The sequence below is a fragment of the Perca fluviatilis genome, chromosome 17 (genome assembly GCF_010015445.1).
Source record: "Perca fluviatilis chromosome 17, GENO_Pfluv_1.0, whole genome shotgun sequence".
Lineage (NCBI taxonomy): Eukaryota > Metazoa > Chordata > Actinopteri > Perciformes > Percidae > Perca > Perca fluviatilis.
In genome coordinates, this window is record NC_053128.1 from 2,588,009 (window position 1) to 2,602,027 (window position 14,019).

The window sequence follows — 14,019 nt, forward strand, 5'->3', positions numbered from 1 at the left end:
AGCGTGCGTGATCTGGACATGTGCCTTCAAAGGGGGGTGTTTTTAAAATCCACTTTCAAACACACGGTGCTCCACAAGGGCTTACACACATCCCTTTGGCCGTAAAGCACCTCTGTGCATTTTCTGTGGTGTTGATTTGCATTTTGGTGCAGGCTGTGCCCTGCTCTGTCAGCAGATGCCAGACAAGTACCGCGGTGCACTCGGTTAACTTGCGATTTCTGAGGCTGGTGACTCGGATGAACTTATCCTCAGCAGCAGAGGTGACTCTTGGTCTTCCTTTCCTGGGGCGGTCCTCATGTGAGCCAGTTTTGTTGTAGCGCTTGATGGTTTTTGCGACTGCACTTGGGGACACATTCAAAGTTTTCGCAATTTTCCGGACTGACTGACCTTCATTTGTTAAAGTAATGATGGCCACTCGTTTCTCTTTACTTAGCTGATTGGTTCTTGCCATAATATGAATTCTAACAGTTGTCCAATAGGGCTGTCGGCTGTGTATCAACCTGACTTCTGCACAACACAACTGATGGTCCCAACCCCATTAATAAGGGAAACAATTCCACTAATTAACCCTGTGAAGTGAAAACCATTTCAGGTGACTACCTCATGAAGCTCATTGAGAGAACACCAAGGGTTTGCAGCACTATCAATATAGCAAAGGGTGGCTACTTTGAGGAATCTAAAATATAAAACATGTTTTCAGTTATTTCACACTTTTTTGTTAAGTACATAATTCCATATGTGTTCATTCATAGTTTTGATGCCTTCAGTGAGAATCGACAATGTAAATGGTCATGAAAATAAAGAAAACGCATTGAATGAGAAGGTGTGTCCAAACTTTTGGCCTGTACTGTATGTAAGGCTAATTACTGATCACTAACATGCTAGTTAACATTAGTAATTAAACCTAAACAGCTAATGTAAGTCCAAACTGCCTGTGAGCTTCTCCTGTACTATACAGTAATTCCTCTACTATGTGACAGTAAGTCGCGTGGTTATGACACAATTGTTAGCTTATTTTTATAAAAATGTCTGCTACGGAGCCATAACGTGAGGTACAAGGTAATGGAGCCTTTGATACATTGTCGTGTTTCTTTAGAAATGAACAACGGACAAATAGAGTCTTTAAACACTTCAGATGTAAAGTTATTCGCTGTCAAAGTGACGTCAAAATTAATGGGAGTCAATGGGATGGTGGGGTGGGGGGTTGGATGAAAAGTAGGGGGCGGGGGGGGTTGGTTTTGTTTTTTTTTTTTTCTTCTTGTGGAAGGAAAAGGGGGAGGTGAGAAAAGAGGGAGGGTGGGGGGTTTTTTTGTTTTTTTTTTTTTTTTTGTGGTGGGGCGGTGGTGTCTTCGCTTTGTAGGGGGAAAGAAAAAACCCTTTTTCCCCCTTTTTTAAATGCCGTGCCCGTGGTACATATGTGCCCTCACTCCCATGTGTGCATGCAACACGACAGCTGGATTTCATTTTTTCATTACTCCTCCATTATGAGACGGGGACATTTTCAATCCGCCTATAAGAAATTGTACTCGATTTGTTATTGTCTTCTTTGGCATGCAGATTGCTCGTTGTGGTCGCTGGGGAGGATGTTTTCTCTTATTTGTCCTTTTCAGAATTAGATTTCCACCTCAAGCAGCTTTCCTTATTACATTTCTTTGAATTATTGATGGTAATTAAATGGGGGATTTGATCATCATAATGAATTACTGGGACAGCGAGGCGCTGAGTCAATACCGGCACTTTGTCAGCAGGAGCAGCGGAACTCAATGGGGATGGAAACAAGAAATATTGCGTGTTGATAAGTACAGTACATTGGAAATTATGTACTATTTTTTCCTCACCAAGGTTTTCGATGGAGTAGTATCTCTGCTTGCTGTCCACTCGCACCGTCTCGGCATAGGGACTTCCCACTCCGTAGCCAATGATGTAACCCCGGACCAGGATGTTTGGGCTGAGGGGCGGAGTCCAGGACATGATGATGCTGTTGGGCAGCGGCCTGACGTGCAGCGAGCTGGGCTGGTCAGGCACCTGACTCTCTGCAAAAAACACAGACAGGGACAACGTCACACCAAACACCTGAGAATTTCCACATCACTTGCTAACTTCAAAACCAATCTGTTTTTTCAGCTGCACCTTTTGAATATTTCTCTCAGCCTGTTACTGGTGTTTTCATACTGGTCTTGCTATTGATTTTCTTAGTTTTCACCTAGTGAAGTGCCTTTGACTACCTTTTAAAGCGCTATATAAAATAAATGTATTATTGTTATTATTATTATTATTATTATTATTATTATTAAAGAAGAAGACAACAGGAGGTGGATGGTACTCATAGTGCCTTCCATTTAGGGCTGTGCGTTAAGAGGAAAATATGTAATTGCGATTATTTTGACTGATATTGCGATGGTGATGTGATTCACGACATTGGAAGGAATGATCATTTTTGTACCGTTATTCTCATTTTCATTGAAAAATATTAAAATTAAAAAGATTAAAATGATTATAGTGTGTTTTTTTGGGAGGATCTGTACCAAACAAAGATTTTTTTTTTTGTCTGTAGGATAGGATTTGTAGGCCGGGATTCCTCCGCAGAGACAAATATTGCGCCCTCTCTGCAACTTTGGATATTGCACTAGTTCATGTTGCGATTTTGATTAATTATGCAGCACTAGTTCCATTTATCTCGGAAGACGCCGAATGCGTTTTTATTTACAAGTCAGATTTTCATTGTGGGGTTAGCTCTAGCCAGGTTAGCCATTGTTAGCAATACCAGTTGATAACATGAGGAATTCAAAGTAATGACAACAAAACTGTCGGCGCAACCACATGACACAAGCCTTCCGTGATCGCACACCACCCCCACCCCTCCCCTACGCAGTTGCTAGTAGCCAAGGAGGACACAGATTCAAAAAATATGATGGACTCTTCTGAAGAGGTTATTATTTTCACTTGAGTTTCTGCGTGGGAAAGTCACCGGACGACAACAATCTTCTGAACATAGTCATGCTGAAAAATATAGAGAGTTGTGTGGAGCTGATAGTCTTTATTAGCTTTGTAGCAACTCATTTGGCAATGGCTTGAATGTAACAGACGTTCATTAATATAAAAAGGTTACACACTACAGCTTTAAAGTTGCAGTCACATAATGGTCCATAAAAGACATTAGTTTGTTTGGTTTAAAATTTAAATTTGTTAGCACCTAATACACTGTTCTACCACACAGTTTCTAACACATTGTTTGTCATGTTGCTATTTAGCTTAATTTAGTGATGTTACGTTCTGTGCCAAGGCTTTGGAGAGCGTATCGAGAAATCTCGGAAGTTGTCCGTGAGGCTGTCCTAAAACTGGAAAGTGGCAGGGGTTTCGCCAGGCAGAGAGCCCTGAATGTGATCGCGTAGATCATAGATGTAATAAAGCTGTGTGGATTCAAACCCCCTTCCTAAATCAATCACGTTGTACGGACGGGCAGCAGGGCTTCGGATGTCATCAATGATGTCATTTGTCTAAAACGATACACACCTCGATATACACCTACCCTGACAACTTCCGACATTTCTCGCACGCTTCGAAGCCTCGGCACAGAACGTTACGTCGCTAGGAGGGACTTGGCCTCTGTATTTCTGTAGTCCTCCGCCACCGACAGCTCTAAAGCTCACCCTGTTAGCACCAGCAGCAGCAGGTACTTAGAGCAGCCATGGCTAACAGATTCTAACCCTTTTGCGCTGTATCAAGGCCTAATAAGCCCTGACACTTTCTGTTATTTTCCAGCGTCCGATTGGATCAGATTAGCGTCCTCTCTGTCCTCAGGGGGAGACGCTTCATATCACTTTCTTGAGTGATAATCCATTGAAATGAGATTTGCGTCTCCCTCAGCCCCGGCGTGGAAACACAGTTAGCATGGATGTGTTTGTTCTACTTTTCCTGCTAGAAAATGATTAGGTGACCAAACCTAAGAGCTGGTTTTCTCACATTTTTCAAAAACCTTCAAATACTTGGAAGACATTTTTTCTAACTTACTTCCACTTAGAATCTTTCCTCGCAAACAGTTTTTTTTTTAATTTAATGTTGGGTAACACTTTAACCCCCTCTATTTAGCATTTATAATCGGTATACAAAGATGGAATGGACTGACTGATGATTCATTGACATTCATTGTCTATTAATAAAACAGATCCATTTATGGGTGCTGACAGGAGAAGTAGTTATTCAAAAGTAACACGTTCAAATAATAAACACTTACTTTACTTCCAACAATCCCTGTTGGGGACAAAATGTATGGTACGTTGTTGAATTGACGAGTAATACTTGAGTTTTTACCTCGTACTTCAGCTGTAGTTTGTCTATAATTACCAACTTATCACCAGTGGTAGTTACCTGATAATGTAAAAGGAAGGGTTACCATTGAGATTAGCCAGAAAAAGTGAGCGTCATGCAGCGAATTTTAGGCTAGTCTATATCCACGATGTACCACTTCCGGGATTGCTCCGTTGCCGACGGAAATTCTGCCGGATTTCACTCATTTGTCCGTCCCCTTCTGCTTCCTATGTGTTGGTGTTCTAACCTCCGGTGGATTTCTGAGGACTATGGTTAACTGCTCCTCAGATCTCTGCAGGGTAAATCCAGACAGCTAGCTAGACTATCTGTCCAATCTGAGTTCTCTGTTTGCACGACTAAAACTACTTTTGAATGTACACATTCGACCAAAACAAGTTCCTTCCCGAGCCTATTTTGCAGCGGCACCGTGGCTCCGTCCGGTGCTTATCTCCGCCCAAGACGACTGTGACTGGTTTAAAGAAATGCCAATAAACCAGGGCACGTTTTTCTCCCATCCAGGAATGCTGTGTGGACTAGCCAGACCCTCCTCTGCAGTGCTGGGGAGGAAGGTCTGGCAAAGCGATACTCACTAGGGATTTCCACCTAATGCAGAACGGCTGCGGAACGGCTCCTTGCTCGGCTCCTTGCTGCGGCCGTGACTGACAGCTGAAGTCACGAGGACCCACGAGATCTCGCGAATTCAGGTAGAATAGAACCACAAAACCAACAACAGTTTGTTTCCATCCAGAGGAGTAGAGGGGAAACAGCTCTGTGCTGTGTTTTCAAGGTGTAGTGCAGGGAAATATGATCCGCCGTGAGCACGGTGTATTTTATTTTGAAAATGAACCGGATGTTTTATTTTGCTTCTGTGCTCGACTTCCTGTCCCGCACTATCTGCCCTGTGCTGAATTGCTGCGAAGCTCTCCGGGATCCGGCAAAAATAGAAGCTCTGCTCCGTTCTGCAGTCAGTGGAAATACACACATTGACTTTAATGGAAACCTAATGAACGACACCATTCCAGAGCGGCTCCGCAGACGTTCCGCAACCGGTGGAAATAAGTGGGTAAGTTCAGGCACCAAAACGACTAGTTAAGATTAAAACACTCCCGAGGAACGAACAAGCATTTCCTGGGTGAAAGTATTTCGTTTTTGCCACAAAGTGAACTCCACACCCCTGCTCTAAAGCGTTGTGTTTTACGTTGACACCACGTTGTGCTATTTCATTTTAAGATTATTTTCCATTGAATAGTGAAGTTCATAAATCATTGTTTTGGCATGGATGGCCCAGTGGCTCTATATCCATGGTGGTATTGGAAGGGGGATTTAATTCTTGCATGTTTTGTTTTGCATGATTAAACAACAGTCCCGCCCCCCCATTTGTACTTTTGTCACTTCCAGAAGCTGAGGAAGAAAGGGTTTTGGGTAAAAGCAGAGAGAGTAAAACCCACGAGTATCTTTTCATTATAGAAATGGAATTTATTCTTTTGTGGAAAAATGACTTTTTGTACCATTGCTTTGTAACTGTGACAGAAAGTTTGTCTATCTCTGTGATCTTGAAAACCATGTATTACATTTGGACATACTGCTTAGAAATAACAAATGGGGGAGTTTAAGTAAAGTGTTTCAATTTCTTTGACAATATCTTGTGAAATAGGTTTCATTTTTGTCTCTCCTCTGCGGTCCTCTCTCTTACTTCCCTTTCCTCTCTTTTCCTCTTCCTTCCACCTCTCCCTCCTCCCTTCCTCCTCCCCTGGGGGGAATTTTCCCTCCATCCATCCGTCTCCTTGACTGGTTAAATATGTATGTGTGTGTCGGGAGAGTGGAGATATTTACATGCTGTTGTACAAATAACTGCTAACTGCTGTCACACACACGCACAGTCAAACACAGACACAGACACAGACTCTCTCTCTCTCTCTCTCTCTCTCTCTCTCTCTCTCTCTTCTTACCATCCAGGTCGTTCTCCGGTGTCTCAGCAGTGTACCAGTCACTGGCCGGACCAGTTCCATTGGCTGTCATGGCTGATACTTGGAAACTGTACTGACTGCCCTTCTCTAGACCTGGAGAGAGAGAGACAGAGACAGAGAGAGAGACAGAGAGACAGAGAGACAGAGAGAGAGAGAGAGAAAGATGTGAGGTCAAATTTGACCCATTTCCAAAAAGTTTCAATATCAGAACTTTGGGTTTCTTTCAACCAAATTGTCAAAAAAAAAAAATAACATGGATGGTACATACAACGCTCTTCACAAGTAAAATAAATGATCAGTTCACTACTTTCATTGAATTTGCGGGTTTTATTCAATCTTATAGCATTTGAAGAAAATTGATGAATGAACGTTGAAAAATGTGACAAAAATGTCAGAAAAAGCTCAGAAAAAGGGGGGAAAAAATCAACAAAAAAGATTTTTCTTAAAAATAGGTCCTATGTTAGGGTCGGGGTTAGGATTAGGGTTACATTCCATCTGTGTAACTGGCTACCAAATTGGGAGAAAGGGGGATAAAATCTGATAGAAAGTTATGATAAAGGAAATGCTGGAACATAGGGCCTAATTTTGGAAAAACATCTTAGAAATTTGGGAACATAGGGCTGTGTGAACAACTGTCTCAACTGGTTATTACTATTCACTACTGTAGTCTACTGTATCGTGTATATTAAAGTGATAATACATGTTAATTGTGTTATGTGTTGTCTTTAAATCTCCCCAGTAACGTTGCAATTCGTCATGTTATTTATTGAATTGCAGGTCTTAGACAGTACAAAGGATTGATTATTGCTGAAAGCCAGGCAACGGGCGGATCAGGCTCAACACACACAAACAAACACCTGCCACTGGGGAATAAATTCCTGTGCGGACAGACGTTTGAAGATAACCATCAGTGGAAAATAATGGAAAGGAAGATCAGTTTCATTCAAATCCTGCAAACCGCAAATTGAAATAATAGCTGGTGGCAGTGTGAATACAGACACGCACGCACTCACACACACACACACACACACACACACACACACACACACACACACACACACACACACACACACACATCCAGACTTGCAGATTTTCTTTCACAGAAGAAAAAAACACTACAGATACATGCAAAAAACAAAAACAGACACAAGCTGAGTCCAATGTGTAAGCCACCCACACACAAACGTTTCCAGACACACACCCACACACTAAACAAGCCTGGTTAATAGGCAGATTTTTATAATCTAGGTCCAAACAATCAGACTGATTGTAAAGACACAGTCCAGATTCACTCAATTCATTTGGAAAGGGAAAATGAGAGCAAACATTAAAGCATTTGTTTTGGTAATATTCTATGAATGTTTTATGGTCAACAAATCCCACCTGTGAAAAGGTACCAGAAATTGTTGGGTTCGATGGCTTCTTGGTCTCCACGGCGACCGGTCTTCCTGTATTTGATTTTGTAGGCGGAGATGATGCCATTCTGGGCGCTGCGCGGGGGCGGCTGCCATGACACCTTGATGCTCTGAAAGACAATAAAGACAGAGAAAACAATAAGTAAACTAATCAAGCTGCAAAACATCCTCTGGCTGAGGACATGGGCGGCGTCTGAGACAATGGGCACATGGGCAGAAGTAAAAGCCCCCCCACCGCAACATGGTAGAAAGACCCCCAACTGAAAGAGACCTAAAACAGAGATGTTTTTTTGGTGGTCAATGTCGTTTTGCATCTCTTTGTAGTTACTTTGTGTCTCTTTGTGCTCATTTTGCATCTCTTGGTAGTTACTGTGTGCTAATTTTGCATCTCTTTGTAGTTGCTTTGCATCTCTTTATGCAAATTTTGCATCTCCCTGCAGTTACTTTGTGACTCTTTGTGCTCAGTTTGCATCTCTTGGTAGTTACTTTGTGCTAATTTTGCATCTCTTTGTAATTACTTTGTCTCTTTATGCAAAGAGACCACGACGTCACACGGCACCTCCGATTAATATTTAGATTATTTAATGAAACTTTTATCGATCTTCTTACCGTTTTTTCCAGCTAGAAGCTAAGAAGCTAGCCGTCATGGGAGTGTCTTTGTTGTGTTCGTAGCCTTTCCAGAAGGTTTTCTATCCAGCCTGGAACTTGTGCCTCTTTTCGGAGTTGTTCAGCAATAAATCCAAACGCTTACATCCAAGATTTATCCACTCAATGTCCGTAATTTATCAATTTTCCGTCATTTATGCCGCTAGCTCTGTGCGACCGTCTGCTACAGTCTAGTATAAATCTCACATGATGCTTTGCAAGACTGTTTTGACGTTGTCAAACCAATGGGAAGGCAGGTCCATCACACAAAGAGTATATCGTCGAAAAGAGAGTTCACTCCAGGAAATAGGAGCGAGAACAAAGAGTAAAGTGAAAAAGAGAGATAACTACGGTCTATGACCGTTCTACAGAGAAGAATGGCACTGTTTAGATATTTGGGATACATTTGGGCCTTTTTTTGAAGAAATGTAAATAGTTTGTCATTTATATGAGTTATAATGTTCATGATGTTTATTTTTGCACTGGATGACTCCAAATATATAGGATAACTGTTTTAGACAACACAAATGCTTGCTGTGTGTGTGATATCAATACATTTGAACATTATTATTTATACTGGCAAAAGCATCTGGACTTTTTTTGAAAAATTGTATGTATTTTGTCAACTATATAAGTTATAATGTTTATTTCTTCACAGTGTGACACCCAAGACATATGGGAACTGATTTAGACAGGAGATTGGCTTAGCTTTTATTGTTCTGTGTGTGATATCAATAAATATCTGTGAGATTCATTTTCCGTTTTATTTATTTATTTGTTTTTAAGGTCATACAACCTTTTTTTACTTTCAATTGACCTCACTACAGCTCAAATATTCTAATAGCCCAGTTTTTCCTGAAAAAAATGATGTACATTGATTGACTATAGACAACAGGGTTGATGTTTTACAAGCTTTTTTAGAAAATAAAACCAGACGGAAAAGGAATTGTAAAAATGGCCTCAGGTTCCTGGACGTTCCGTCTCTATGCAGTTACTTTGCATCTCTTTGTGCTCATTTTGCATCTCGTTGTAGTTACTTTGCGTCTCTTTGTGGTCATTTAGCATCTCTTTGCAGTGGCTCAGTGTCACTTTTGTTGTCAGTTTGCGTCTATTTGGAACTGTTTTGAGACTCTTTGCAGTTGCTTTGTATCGGTTTGTGGTCTTTTTATATAATTTGTAAGTATAGTTTGAGTGGTGTGGAAACAGCTGGATAGATTTTGGAGATATTGTTTGGGTTTCTTAGATTTGGTTTTGTAATACGCTGTGGCTATCTGCTAGAGATGCTGGGTTCTGGATTCTGAAGTCAGTTCTGCTCCCCAACATGTAGTTTGGTTAACACATTACAGACATGTTGAGGGACAGATACGGTGAATTTCATTCGGATTACCCATATCATGACTATAATTGAAATATGAAATTAAAAAGACAAAACAACAAGAACACATCTATTTCGCTGTGTTTATTACATCCCCCCCCATTTCAAAGCATTATCTTTGCAAATATACTATGGCAATGCAATGGGGGATTTCAAATGATGATGAATAGTTTAAGATTTCTACCACCTGTTACCACGATGTATCACAAAGATCTGGTGATGCACGTTTGTCTTTCTATTATTTTTTTTTTCTTTCTATTGTGTTATTCTGGAATCGTTCTAGTAAAGGCCTGTGGTAGTTTGAATTTCAATGCATGTTTCTATGAGTGTGCATGTGTGTATATACATCACATAAATCTCTATTTGAATATGTATCTGTGTGTGTTTGTTTGTGTGTGTTGTATGAATTTTAATTGCTTTATTTGCATGCTAACTACCCACCTCTGACACAAACACACACACACACACACACACACACACACAGCAGATGTTTGCTTGGCCCCCAGTGTGCTCTGTTCTGTGAGGCAGCTGCCATCAACCATTCTGCTGATATACAGTACTCAATACGACCCTGTACATGTGTGCGTGTGTGTGTTAGATAGGCTGAACATAAATGAAGATTAATGAATTAGAAAAGTAGAAAAAAGATTCTCTCTCTCTCTTTCTCTGGTGTATCCCCCTCTCTCTACCTCTTTCTCTTTTTTGTCTCAACCTTAAGTCTTTCAGAGCTTTTCCTACTAGTTGTGTATATACTGGACTACTCCTGCAACTGGCAACAATATCAATTACAAATGAATGGGATACTTTGCTGATTTAAATCCAGCTCTGTGTCATGGCAGTGTGGGTGGTGTATTTAGATGAATGGTGTTTGGGGCCAGTGCATGGAGCTCTCCTGCGGAGCGCGGCAGCGTGTCATGTCATCCAGCGAACTTCGGTGACTCGTTTGACGATCTCGGCAGACCTCCGCCGCTGGGAGCCCCGGGCACCAGCGTCATGGCAGGAAGCCAAACACTCTTCATCTAAACACACTGCCCACACAGAGAGCTGGATTTAAATCTGCTAAATATCTCTTTTATCATCAGAATTCTAAAATCAGGACTAACAATGGATCGATGTTTTTTTTCTTGAAATCATTAGAAATGCACAAGGTAATAGTAGAATAATATGGAAAACTATTGATAAATCGATTGGAAAAGAAAAGTCAAAATGTGAGAATATTCGTCTCAATATTAATGGAAAAATTATTGATGACTCTTAGCAATAGCAACAAATTTTAGTGAATATTTTTTAAACAGTGTCCAAAAACTGGCTCAGAATTTTCAAATTGTTCATCCATTTCTTATAATCAGTGACAAATCTGATTTTAATCTTAGCTTAATAACTACAACTAAAGTTGAAAAAATAATTACTATGCTAAACAGCAGCAAAGCAAAAGATATTTATGGACTTGATACTTCTTTTTTGAAACAACATAAGGACATCTTCTTTGATCCGTTGACAACAATGATCAATCAATCGATTAGTGAGGGTATTTTTCCAGCAGCCCTAAAACCTGCGATTGTCACCCCTATATTTAAGTCTGGAAACAAACAAGACATGAACAATTATCGTCAAATAAGCATCCTCCCAGCTGTGTCAAAAGTGCTCGAGAAGACGGTGGCGGAGCAACTTACCACCCACTTTGACTCACAATCTCTCTTAAATCCAATGCAATTTGGTTTCAGACGTAAATACTCAACAGACTTTGCCTGTTGTTACTTCCTGGAAACTGTCAGGGCATATGTGGATCAGGGAAGGGTGGTGGGTGCAGTACTCCTTGATCTGCGTAAAGCTTTTGATACTGTAAATCACCAGATACTTTACAGGAAATTAAATCAATAGAGTCTCTCCGAGCACACTCAAAACTGGATAAGATCTTATTTGAGCGACCGACATCAGTGATCTCCGTGAACCATCACCTTATCGTGGTGGAGAGGTTTGTGTGTCTCTGTGAACCTGAGGGCTGTGTTGTCTGGAGCTTTGTGCTCCTGGTAGGGTCTCCCAAGGCAAAGTGGTCTCAGGTGAGGGGCCAGACGAAGAATGGTTCAAAAACCCCAATGGAAAAACAAGGTAGAAATGGAGTGACCCTGCCCGGAGGAAGCCCGGGGCCCCCGTCTGGAGCCAGGCCCAGACGGCGGGCTCGTCGGCGAGCGCCTGGTGGCCGGGTTTACCACGGAGCCCGGCCGGGCACAGCCCGAACAAGCTACGTGGCTCCCATCTCTCCAGCCCATGGGCCCACCACCTGTGGGAGGAACCGCTGGGGTCGGGTGCGCTGCCACATGGGTGGCAGTGAAGGTCAGGGGCCTCGACGGACCAGACCCGGGCAGCAGATGCTGGCTCTGGGGACATGGAACGTCACCTCTCTGTGGGGGAAGGAGCCGGAACTGGTGCGGGAGGTGGAGCGCACACGGTTAGATCCGGTGGGGCTTACCCACGCACAGTCTCGGTTCTGGAACTGTACTCCTGGATAGGGGTTGGACTCTTTTCTTCTCCGGAGTTGCTCAGGGTGTGCGGCGCCGGGCGGGTGTGGGGATACTAACAAGCCCCCGGCTGAGCGCCGCTGCGTTGGAGTTTACCCCGGTGGACGGCGAGGGTCGCCTCCCTACGCCTGCGGGTTGTGGGGGAAAATCTCTGACTGTTGTTTGTGCATATGCACCAAACAGGAGTTCGGAGTATTCGGCCTTCTTGGAGACCTTGGAGGAGTCCTGCATGGGGGCGCCAGTGGGGGAATCCATTGTTCTGCTGGGGGACTTCAACGCACACGTGGCAATGATGGAGACACCTGGAGAGGCGTGATTGGGAGGAACGGCCTCCCTGATCTAAACCAGAGTGGTTGTTTGTTGTTGGACTTCTGTGCTAGTCGTGGATTGTCTATAACGAACACCATGTTCGAACATAGGGATGCTCATAAGTGTACCTGGTACCAGAGCACCCTAGGCCGAAAGGTCAATGATCGATTTTATAATCGTTTCATCTGATCTGAGGCCGTATGTTTTGGACACTCGGGTGAAGAGAGAGGGGCAGAGCTGTCAACCGATCACCATCTGGTGGTGAGTTGGGTCAGGGGTGGGGAAGACTCTGGACAGACCTGGTAAGCCCAAACGTGTAGTGCGGGTAAATTGGGAACGTCTGGAGGAGGACCCTGTCCAACGGACTTTCAACTCGCACCTCCGGGCGGAGCTTTTCGTCATCCCTGTGGAGGCTGGGGGCATTGAACCAGAGTGGACAATGTTCAAAGTTTCCATTGCTGAAGCTGCGGCGAGGAGCTGTGGTCTTAGGGTCTTAGGTGCCTCAAGGGCGGTAACCCACGAACACCGTGGTGGACACCGGTGGTCAGGGAAGCCGTCCGACTGAAGAAGGAGTCTTTCCGGGATATGTTATCCCAGAGGACTCGGAGGCAGTTGCGGGCAACCGGGGCCGAAGCGGGCTGCAGCCTCTGCCGTGAAAGAGGCAAAGCAGCGGGTGTGGGAGAAGTTTGGAGAGAGACATGGAGAAGGATCTTCGGTCGGCACCAAAGTGCTTCTGAAAACTGTTCGCCACCTCAGGAGGGGGAAGCGGGAACCATCCAAGCTGTGTACAGTAAGGATGGGACACATCCTCCTCAACTGAGGAGGTAATAGGGTGGTGGAAGGAGCATTTTGAGGAACTCCTGAATCCGACTAATACGCCCCTATGTTAGAGGCAGAGCTGGAGGATGACGGGGATTGTCGTCGATTTCCGGGCGGAAGTCACTGATGTAGTCAAACAACTCCACAGTGGCAAAGCCCCGGGGATTGATGAGATCCGTCCCAGAAATGCTCAAGGCTCTGGGTGTGGAGGGGCTGTCCTGGTTGACACGTCTCTTCAACATTGCGTGGAAGTCTGGAACAGTGCCAAAGGAGTGGCAGACTGGGGTGGTGGTTCCCCTTTAAAAAGGGGACCAGAGGGTGTGTGCCAATTACAGGGGTATCACACTTCTCAGCCTCCCTGGTAAAGTCTACTCCAAGGTGCTGGAAAGGAGGGTTCGGCCGATAGTCGAACCTCAGGTTGAGGAGGAACACTGCGGATTCCGTCCCTGGTCGTGGAACAACGGACCAGCTCTTCACCTCGCAAGGATCCTGGGGGGGGCCTGGGAGTATGCCCAACCGGTCTACATGTGTTTTGTGGATTTGGAGAAGTCGATGACCGGGTCCCCCGGGAGATACTGTGAGAGGTGCTGCGGGAGTATGGGGTGAGGGGGTCTCTACCAGGGCCATCCAATCTCTGTAGACCAAAGTGGAGAGCTGTGTCC

General features: G+C 43.7%; 1 protein-coding gene across 4 annotated transcripts in view; it reads right to left on the bottom strand.

Annotated features, from left to right (window-relative positions):
* Positions 1-14,019, bottom strand: part of dcc (DCC netrin 1 receptor) — a 338,290-nt gene that overhangs the window by 118,834 nt on the left and 205,437 nt on the right. For all 4 annotated transcript variants that reach the window (XM_039780568.1, XM_039780567.1, XM_039780566.1 and 1 more), the window contains exons 13-15: positions 7,659-7,800; positions 6,258-6,368; positions 1,839-2,033 (exon numbers count right to left, since the gene is read on the bottom strand). In XM_039780568.1, the coding sequence (XP_039636502.1) occupies positions 1,839-2,033; positions 6,258-6,368; positions 7,659-7,800 (448 nt within the window). The remainder of the gene's footprint in view (positions 1-1,838; positions 2,034-6,257; positions 6,369-7,658; positions 7,801-14,019) is intronic.